Here is a 10603-nt window from a genome sequence, read left to right as displayed (position 1 = left end):
GCCTCTAGTAGAAAATATAAAGCCACCAGTGGGCTCTCCCTCTTGAGGATACATCTTCATCTTTCTCTTCCCATCTTTTCCTTTGCCTCTTTTTCTTCTAAGCTCCAAAGGCCCTTCTTTTGTTTCTGTAACTTATATCTTGAGCCTGTGTAGCCCAGTTAGTTCACTTCTACTACCTCTCTAACTTTATAAATAAATTTTTCTTATAAAAAATAAAGTAACTGTCTGACACAATTTGAGCTTGCTATAGCAACAAAGTCTAACCTATTCTGGTGCTCTCCTCTATGAGACAAACCATCATATAGACTTAGACAGAGTTAAAAAAAAAAAAAAAAAAGTAAACAGTTACCAATTAGGGTTTCTGATTTCCATGCTTTGGGCCCTAACCAAATCCTAAAGGAGGGTTTTTCTATGCCTAAATCCTAATCACAAATGGGAGCTGCCATAAGAGATGTTGATTCAGGCCTTTCTGAAACTTTGTTCACCAATGTCATAGAATCAGAAAGGACTTTAGACAGGGCCCCTAGATAATACTAATATTGTGAATAACGGGTCATCAAGCCTAGGCAGTGTGATGCTGACATCAGGAAATTCTATGAAGTTGGAGAAGAAAGAAGCTGACTCATCCTACTAAATGTACAAATCAATAGAATTAGACAGTGGTTACAATATAAAGACAATTTTATTGCCAATAAAAGCCTTTAATAACAAATTTATCCTGTTTCAGTAGGACCTTATTCTTTCTGATGAAAATCCAGTCATAGCATCTCTCATTAAAAATAAAATTATTTTGAAATAAATAAATATATAAAATAAATAGCATATACATTTCATAAATAGTTTGTCCTTATGCACAGTATCCATGCTTACATTTTAATAGCATTTTCTTTTTGCAATATTCCCCATTTCCCACTTCCAATGGCAGGAAAACTGCATGTCAGGACAGATGAGAAATCTGCAGAGCCAAATCAAGGATGGCTTGCATCAGGGCTGTAGCCCTGAGGATTTTTCTGAATGAGACTTTTCCAAAGTTCTGTAGGTAGCATCTGTGGCAGATCTTTTGGTCTTTCATTTACCCATTGTCAAGGTATTTGGGTAGATTGTGGAGCAAGGTACCCTTGGCCCTAGGCAGGGGCCCCCAGTCTTTTTCATACCACTTCAGGGGAAAGTACATGAGTAAAGAAAAAAGTATATACAAGATTCCCTTTAGCCCACCCTTCCCCCCACATCCCTCCCCAAAATAACCCAACTTTGATATACACTTTGAACAACAAGGGAACAGTTGGGTTGAGTTGAACAGTAAGTGTTTCTTTGCTATCTAAATTGATAGGAAAGAGAATTGAAAAGCTACGAGTATAGTGCTTGCAGAGACAACTGTGGCCCCAAAGTATATGGGCTACAGAGGTCACCCTAGGGTCCGTTACCTATAGTGGAAGAGGTCTCTGGACATGGAGGGTAACCTAGAAGGATCTACAGGCCTGGGTAAAAAGTGAGTGAATTTCTGGTGTCGTTTAGTCCTGTATCCCTCCCGGGGTGAGCCGTCTTTATTCAGGGCCACGTAATACTGTCTTTCCGAGTCCAGGTGTTTGTACAAGGTGGAGGCATAGGTGTTGTACCAGTTTTCTTCAAACTGTTCCCGGAAAACACATTCGCGGGTGAGTTTCTTCTGTGAGGGTGAGAAAATAAAGCAGAGCCCATTATATGACTATTTCCCCCATCCCAGCTTGCTGGTGGAGAACCCTGAAATAGCAATAGCACATTGATATCAGAAAATTTCAGTCCTATCTCCCTTATTATTGAGGTATTTTCTTTCCAAATAGCAAATTAGTCTGATTTCTATCACCTTCATTCTCTTTCATGAGCTACACAAAAATGTTTTAGGTAAGACCTTTCCTGAAGGCAGGAGACTGGAGGAGAGAGCCTCACTTGGCTCTTTGAGCTGAATTTTTTTAAAATTATTTTTTATTGAATATATTGGGATAACATTGGCTAATAAAATTATATAGGTCTCAGGGGCACAATAGAGCCTAAGGATGTCTCGTACGGCTGCCCAATGCCCCACTGGCATCCCTGAGTTTTCTCCCTACTCAGGGCTAATGTTAAAATATATTGAGATTACAGTCAACCATGTCAACTGATAGGCAAAGGCCTTGGATCTATATTAAGTTCCACAGGAGGTGAGCTGTGATCTCTCCTGATGAAGGGCCCAAGGCCTGTCAGTTGGAAAGCTTACAAAAAATCTCCTCGAAAAGTTCCTCCAATCTGGCTACATTAAGCTAGCAGCTCCTGGGTCTCTTGCCTCTGTCCCTTCTCACATTTGATCCTTAGTACTTGCTGGGGTTGCCGATACCGAGTGCTGGGGACAGGCCTATCGCTTAGGTGTCAGGGAAAAATGTGCTCTGATTTCAAGGGGTGTAGGCAGCCAGAAAGCATTCTATGTGACTCAAAGGATGCAGCCAAAGCCACGAGTTGGGATTCCCTGAAAGGGTTAAGGTCAGCAAAGTCACTCACCAGTCCCCAGCTCTTGGCTAGCTTCCAGAACAGAGACCATACACTGCAGCCAACTCAGTCCTAGCTGGAGACTCAGGGCTATCACCAGACCCTGGAACCCTCAATCTTCATTTATTTGTTTCATTTGGCCTTTGGGATTCAACTGAAGCAATCTGGAAACCAGGGACTGTGTTCTTAATCTAAGAATTCCCAATCTGAAGGCCAGATTTTCCACTGCCTGTTTTTGTGCCAGTTAGTCTGCTACCACTCTGGGCACCCATTAAAATTCCTATGTGCACCTCAAGACAGCAAATGCCCCAAACCCATACTATCTACTAACAAACTAGCACAGCTTACTATTATCATCAGACTGGTTGCCCCTCTAATGAAAAAGGCAAAGCAAGTATGCTACAGTAAAGTTTATGTTTTCATGGGGGCTGAATGAGTGGAAAAGTGTTATGGAGCAAGTTCCTGGGCAACCACACGTGACTAGAAAACACTAGTCTTTATAGTTGACAGAAAGGATTTCAAGTGCTAGATTAAAGTATACTTTTGCCTTACATTGTCCAAATACTGGTGGTAATAGCCTCTGATGAAAAGAAAATCTTAAACTTACCGATCCATATAGCTCTCCTCGTTCATTCATTCCTAAGTATAGGCCAGAGTCCACTCCCCGAATGCTGATCAGCCCCACAGCCAGGCTGATAAACTCCAGGATGCCTAGAGCAAAAAAGGTGAATGCCATTTCCATCACTAACATCAAGCTAAGAGGAAGCTGTTCAGGTAACATGAGCTACCAGTCATTTATCCACAACTGGAGGCCAGCCCTGGGTGGCTTTCATGAATGACCTGATAAAACCATCTTTTGCAACAAGAATGGAACTACAGGGAAGACACTGAGTCTCTATGAACCTCAATTTTTCCATATATAAAATGGGGAAACAATCTCTGCCTCTAGTCAACACTCTTAGGCATATTATGAGGAAAATACAGTGAGAAGGCTTTGGTTACAAAAGCTCCTAATTGCCGAAACCGGTTTGGCTCATTGGATAGAGCGTCGGCTCTCGGACTGAAAGGTCCCAGGTTCGATTCCGGTCAAGGGCATGTACCTTGGTTGCGGGCACATTCCCCAGTAGGGGGTGTGCAGGAGGCAGCTGATCGATGATTCTCTCTCTCGATGTTTCTAACTCTCTATCCCTCTCTCTTCCTCTCTGTAAAAAACCAATAAAATATATATTTTTAAAAAGCTCCTAATTATAAGGCACTATTACTGTTAAATACCAACATTTTAAGAAATGGGATTGCATTCTTCCTAAATAGGAGAATATGCCAGGTTTCTGTATCTCCCCAAAGTCATTTCTCTCCTCCCAGAGAACAGAGCATTACCTCCCTGTCCTCTAGGCTGAACTTGTTTTGCACCCTCTTAGCTCCCATGTACTTAAAGCCACATGAGGCTGTCAACTGCCTGCAGCTGACTCTAACAAAGGCCACACAGGCCACTCACAAGTTGTTTCTCCTGCCATAGGCAGGATGCAGAACTTGGCCTGGCAAGAGCTTTCTCCTGAAAAGTGCTTTCAGCCTGTACAGTCACAGGCTGACAAGCCTGTCATTCTCCCCTTCTCTCTTGAGAATTTTAAGTTTATTCATGGCCAAGAGCTGGCAGGTAGCACTGGACTTAATACTGATTTGAGATGTTGCAAATTAAAGGGAAAAGGGAAGACATTCAGAAATGTCCCTCTAGCCGACAAGGATAGACGTAAAGACTTGAAAACGTTTTCATTTATTGAGCAGCAGTAAGAGGAAAAAAAGAAATCAACTACTAAGAGGGAAAAAGGACCAAGAACTGAAACGCTGGTGACACTGAACACATTATATATACTTTTATCCTAAGATAGCACCTCTATCAAATGGATGCAAATATAATGGGAAGCTGGATTCTTCTGTGATATTCTGTCTCTAACCATGCTTTCCAATGTACAGAACAAAACTTGGTGGACTGACTCACAGAGGCAACCAAAGGTATGAAATGAGCTCATATCTGGCTGTCTTTCTTATTAAAAAATGCAATTTTAAGGGTAATAATGTTCTATGTAATCTACATAGAAAGTGAGACTAATTCCTTAAAGATCACTTAAAAATGTAAGTGGTTTAATTTTGAAACCATGTGCAAAACTCCAGTGGGAAGTCTGAAGAGCCCCAGTGACCTGGGCTGGTAGGTGGTGTGCAAGTGTGGCAGCTTTAGGACACATGTTTCCACGGCCCATTTGAAGAATGTCAAGTTCTTTGGCTGCCATCGTATAAAAATTCTCCAAGTTTTATTCCCAGTCTGGTTGTTACTAACTCTTATAGTCCAAAGAAAGGAGTTTTGGGCAAAGAGATAGATACAAGATGGTAGGAGGTACAAGAGAAAATACCTGGTGCCAAGTAATGGTTAAGCAGATGCTGATTTTATAGACCAAAACCTTTAGTGGTACTGCACAGCATTCTGATTTGGGTGCTTCCCTGTTTCACATTTTAATAAATGACTGTAAGAGGACATAGAGGGACTGCTTACCCTCGTTCCAGAAGACATACAGCTGAGAGGGTGACACAAACAAAATCCGAAGAGATTTCAAGAGAATGGAAAAATGGACTGACTCCAGCAAAATAAGCTTTAGATGGAATAAAATGTAAAATTCTGCACTTTGGTCCCCAAACCAACTACTGAAGATTTTTTTTTTGTCGGGGGGAGGGAGGGTTTGCTGGGGGAGGGTGAGCCTCAAGTGCAGACAGTTGAGTAAATCATACTCCTTTTTTTGTGTCCTATTATCATAATTGGCCTGTGCAAGGGCGTTTTAGTTATCTATTTCTTTTTATTTCCATACTCTACTCCCATCCTCCTCCCCATTTTAGGCAACCATGTATATTTTCTTGAAAACATACTGTTCTTTTGTGTTTTCATGCATTTTTATCAAATGCAAGTCTGCCCATTTCTGGAATGGGGAGATGTGGCTTAGCAAAACATACACAGCAATGGCTTAGGGGGATTTGATTGAATAAGGTAAGTCTAGTATGGGTGATTCATGAGATTATTAAAAAGCTAATGTGTCATGTAAAAATTAAAAAATATTTAAAAGCTAATGTAAAACGTGGTGGGGGGGGGTGGGAAATAAAGCTAATGTGATTTAAGGCTGCACTGATAGAGGTCTAGTAACTGGCTTAAGGGAGAGGATTGGCCCATTCTGCTTTGTTTTTTAGTTGGACTGTGTTTAAAGAGGGCTACAGAAACATGGGAGTGTGTTCAAAGGCGAACAGCCAGTGTGGCAAGGAAATGAGAAACCAGGTCATGATTCAGTTCTGGGTGCTAAACTTTGAGGGATACCAACCTGTTGGAGCCTTCAGTGCTTTGATTCGTTTAGGCAGATTACTTCTGAGCCTCAAGTTTTAGTTCCCTCATTCTCTAAGTATCTCATGTCTCTAACCACCGTGAGCTCATTAAGTAGCAGAGGTCAGCTTGTGATCTCACCATCCAAGACCTGGTGTGAGAACAAATCATGAAACCCAAGAGGTGTGGCCATTTGAGTCACCACAGTTTTTCTCCAATTCTCAGTTAACATGATGCCAAAGGACAGATCATACAGGAAGTCGCTTGGGTTGTGTCCAGTAACAGGGGTCTCCAACAGCTGGAATCGTCCCTGCCCAGCTGTCTTTGGGCATCATTCCCCTCTGCCAACTTTCCTATTAGCTGGATTTAAATTGTGGGAACCCGGTGGCACATGATGATGGAACAGATATTCCTAAACCTTCTCTGAATCCCAGCCAGTATGAAGGGAGAGAGAAAACAAGCCATTTTTACATTTTCCCAGCTACAGCTGGAGAGGGGTGTGAACAGGAAAGTGTTGAGGCGAAGTATTAAGTAGACAGAGATTGTCCTCTCCACTCTCACCCCCTTTAAAGCTCAGGATCTCTCTCTGCTCTGCTTCATCTTGACCGGTCCACCTCAAGCTCTGGCCTTTGCTGGACAATTTCTGGACTCTTGCCTTCTTATACCTTTTCCCCCATGGCCTCGTTCAAAATGGATCATCCTGGGTCCCACTGCTTCAGAACTTAGTTAGATGACTGACGAAGGTGCCATTTGATCTGGTTCCACAACTTCCCTGAGCTCCCTCAGCCACCCTTTCAGACCTTCATGGCCAAGACAGTGCTGCCTTGGCACCTTGCCAAACAAGAACCAGCTCACTCAAAACCCAAAGCAGCTGCAGGAGCCTGCTCCATCCCACGTGGTGGGAGGCCTCTCCTCCAACCTGGCTCCCCAACCCTACTATGCCAATCCACAGGTGTCCCTCAAGAACATCAGTATCTCTGTGAACCCCATGTTAATGCCACCAGCCAGGCAGAGGTTGTAATACTCCTGGCTACTGATGGCAGAACAGGGGGTGGCGAGGGGGGAGGATAGGCTGTGCCAACAGGTTATTATATGGAGTCGGGGCTGCTCTTGGGCTCAGCCTGACTTGTTCTGAACACATGGATTCCAGGGTAATCCTTGGGGGCCCTGCTCTCCAATTACAACAAATAGCTATTTACTTTACATGGCCTTCGGAGACTACCTCCTCCCCCCAAGCAGAAATCTATAATATTTTATATCTTAAGTCTGGCCTACTTTACCCTGCTGGAATGTTGACTGCTAAAGCACTTATGGAATGTTAAAGTTTCGATTTATTGAATACCCTGGCTGATTAACTCAAACGTGGAGGGAGGAGTCAGCAAACTCAAACGCCACCTCTTTCTTTGCCAAAAGCTAAACTGAGAAAGAGTAAACGTGTTAGAAAGTTGGCAGGGGAGGTTACAAAGAGACAGCTTTGACCAGCTATCATCTCATTTACAGGAAATACACAAAACTGCCAGGAAGCCAGGGAAGAAGGGAAGGGAAAAGGTGATGCCGAGGTGGTCTCAGGCAGTGTTTTTTAAAGACAAAACAAAAAAATGAAGCAGTCAGTTAAGCAGCAGTGAAAACATCCCTTCTCCCTGCCAGTTTTATTTCCTTTGGTTTCTCCTTAAACTTAACACCCTTTGCAGGCCTGAGAGATGAAAAGAAATCAAGATGTGTCTTTCGGGAGGTAATTAAAGACCACTTATCCCAAGAGCCTATTATTGATTTATGTTGACCTTGTAGGTTATTGGGTTCAGCTTAGGCACAGAGTCAGACAAACACTTGTAGCTGCTGGGAGCCAAGCTCATAGTTTCTCCACCTCTGCTACCCCCAACCAACATTTCCCTATTATTTCATAAATTTTCTCTTATATTTCAGGAAGGAGCTACTCCAATATTTCTAGGCCATTCTGGGAGTCTTTGGGGGGCTCTGAGGCCAGGGCGGGAGTCCCATTACCTCTGAAGAGAAACAAAAGGAGCCTGCAAAGTCATAAGCAATGGAAGGAAAAGGAGCCAAGTTAGCGCTCCTTCTCCCTCCTCCCCACCTTATCACCCATTTGAGGACGGGCTGCAAGTTTATACAGACACCTGCACCCCTCCATTACCCCCACCCCACACGCAACCTACTGCACTCCAGCTCTGTGAGTGCATTTTTCCAAGATGACATAGACCTCATTAGGGTTCCTGCTTGCTCCCCGCAAGGAAGACCAGCCCTAGCCCTAAGTTGTTTGCTAGACCTGGCCTCTGTGCACCCCACCACACACACACACTTTTTTACTGTGCACACCAGCAGCAGCTCCAGCAAGGGATGGGGGGCAGGAGGATAAGGAGGCGTGGAGAGAGTGAAGGAGAGTGGGAAAAAGAAAAGAACTTATTGTGTCCGAACATAGTCAAAACCTCTTAGAGGCTTAAGGATAGGTTTCCTTGGGCCACTGGGTCCTTGAGAGGAGGTAGGGGCATTGGGGGAAAGAGGGCCCGAGAAAGGATAGCTGTCCCAGCACCTGAAAAATGCTTTAGTAGAGAATAGGATATTGAAAATAAAAACGGCCAAATTACTGATGAGTGGACACATTTGTTTAGAAACCTAAGGATCTCTGTCTCAGACCAAGTTTTATATTGTGTTCTCTATGTGAGACAGGCAGCTGTGCCCTTTGAACAATTTGCAGAATGGTGGACAGAGAAAACCTTGGATGGAGGTGGCCGTCTCCTGTCCCAGGCCCAGAAGACACCTGTTGCTGTTGCTGGGAGTGGGCCCAGGACTTTCCTCACTGAGGCGAGGAGTCCAGAGGCAGCTCCAAGCCAAAGCTGCCCCAGGGCTCGTGCCCTTACACAGCGGACACTGGAAGGCTTTCCTAGTTTCTCCAATCCCCAGCCCATGCCCTGCTGCCTGGATTGGCCCCCACCCCGGGCAGAGCAACCCAGAGGCAGGCAGGTGCTGGCCAAAAGCGACGTGGGTGCGGGCTACTCGCCCACCACATCCATGGCCCACGAGGGCTCCTGTTCCAGGCCATCGCCCGCGACAATCCTGCCCTCGAGGCTCTGTCCCATGCCGCAGCTGCTGTGATTCTGCTCCTACCCCTCTCCCAGCTCCACCTGCTCCCAGTCCAAGTACAGCATCCAGGTGCCAGAACGCTCCTCTCTCAAGGGAGGAAGGGAGAGCGGAGTGGAGGAAGGAGAGTCAGCACCTCAAGGCGCCCGCGCCCGCGCCCCCGCCCCCTCCCTGGCGTCTCAGGGTGCCAGGCTCCCTGACGCCTTTCGGCTCAAGTCCGCACCGTCGTGTCCCATCTGCCCCGCGTCCCTGGCGGCCATCCGCCTGGACGGCACCGAGCTGGGGGCGGTCCGCGGGGTCCGGAGCCCGAGCTCAGAGCCGTCGGCTCCCCAGCGCGCCGTCGGGACGCTCGCCTCCCGTCCCTCCCGGTCGGGTCCTCACCGAAGCGGCTGTGGTCGTGGCGGGTGCCGTGGACCGTGCCATTGGGGAAAATCTCCAGGTGGAAGCCGGTGCGGCAGTAGAGCTGGCGGCGCCGCAAGATCCCCTTCAGGTGGGCGAAGTCTGTGGGCGAACCGCGCTGCAGCTTCCCCTCGATCTGGCCCAGGCGCTCGTTCAGGAAACCGGGGGAGTCGGCTAAGGGCATGTTCCCCAGGGATGCGGAAAAACCGTGCAGATCCCAGTCCAAGGAGGCGAAGACCCCCCCCACCTCCGCCATGGCAGGGTGCGCGGGGCCGAGCCGGGGCGGAGGTGCGCGATCTGCCTCTCCCCGCGGCGGGCGTGGGCGACTCGCCGGCGCTCGCTCCCCAGCTCCTCGCTCTGCGGAGCTGCAGTCGACGTGTGTTCTCGTCCAAGGAACTTCTCAGCGGCGGGGAGCGTGGGGCAGCGCGTTCCTGACCTTGCTCTCAGTCAAAGTGCCGCTTTCCCTCCACGTCCATCTCCTCAGGCCTCTCATAGCTGGCTTCGTCGAGCGATCGGATGCAAGCGGCACTTTATATACGTACCCACTCCCCTTACATTGACATATTGGATATTTAAATACAAGCCACACCTCACTGGCATCCCCTCGGAGATTGGTGTGTGGGTTTTTTTTTTTTCCTTTCTCCTTCTCGTATCCATTTGGCTCTTTTTGGGAGCGGAGGGGGGAGGAGTGGGGAGGGGGGGGGGAAGAGAACAAGCGAGCTTCACTCCCTCTTTTATTGTGAAAAAATGGCAGGAAAAAGCTACACATTGCAGTGAGGCATAACTGCTTTTGGCAGGTTTTTCTGAAGCTGCTGATGAAATAACGGAGCCCAGTGCGTGGAGGCTGCTGGCGCCCACGACCACTCAGGCCTGTTGCGTGGACGTCTGTCCGCTGCGCGGGGGCAGTCCCCACCTCTCCCGGGTCCCTGGGCTGCTGGCTTTGGGAAAGTGGCCTGAGACCCAGACCGGGCGTTCCCAGGTTCCTGAGGCCCTCTTGTTTCCCGGCCGGCCAGAGGGAAGGGGTGCCTGGCCCGGGACAAGGGCCTCCCCGGTTTCTTTGTTCTGTTGCCCACCCCGCAGCCTCACTCCCCACCTGTAGATTGGACGGGGGTTGAGGAAGGGAAAAGTCCGGAAGCGGTGCAGTTGCAAAATTGGGGATTGGGGGTGCTGGCAGTCCCTGCAGGAACCAAGGCGCGGTCTTCAGGAGACTGGGAGGAGCGGGAAACCTCACGGAGGAAAGAAGACATTTTTTAAGGG

At 47.3% G+C, this 10603-nt stretch overlaps 1 protein-coding gene across 1 annotated transcript; it reads right to left on the bottom strand.

Moving 5' to 3' along the window:
* Nucleotides 1-1356: 1356 nt before the first annotated feature.
* Nucleotides 1357-9602, bottom strand: FGF16 (fibroblast growth factor 16; the record flags this gene model as incomplete). Its single annotated transcript, XM_084870072.1, has 3 exons — nt 1357-1666; nt 3107-3210; nt 9329-9602. The coding sequence occupies 3 exons, from the start codon at nt 9600-9602 to the stop codon at nt 1421-1423; spliced, it is 624 nt and encodes a 207-aa protein (XP_084726198.1). The 3' UTR covers nt 1357-1420.
* Nucleotides 9603-10603: the final 1001 nt, after the last annotated feature.

This window comes from Pipistrellus hanaki (assembly GCF_964339955.1).
Source record: "Pipistrellus hanaki genome assembly, chromosome: X".
NCBI classification, from domain to species: Eukaryota; Metazoa; Chordata; class Mammalia; order Chiroptera; family Vespertilionidae; genus Pipistrellus; species Pipistrellus hanaki.
The sequence above is the reverse complement of the archived record's forward strand: the minus strand, read 5'-3'. Positions and strand labels throughout refer to the sequence as shown.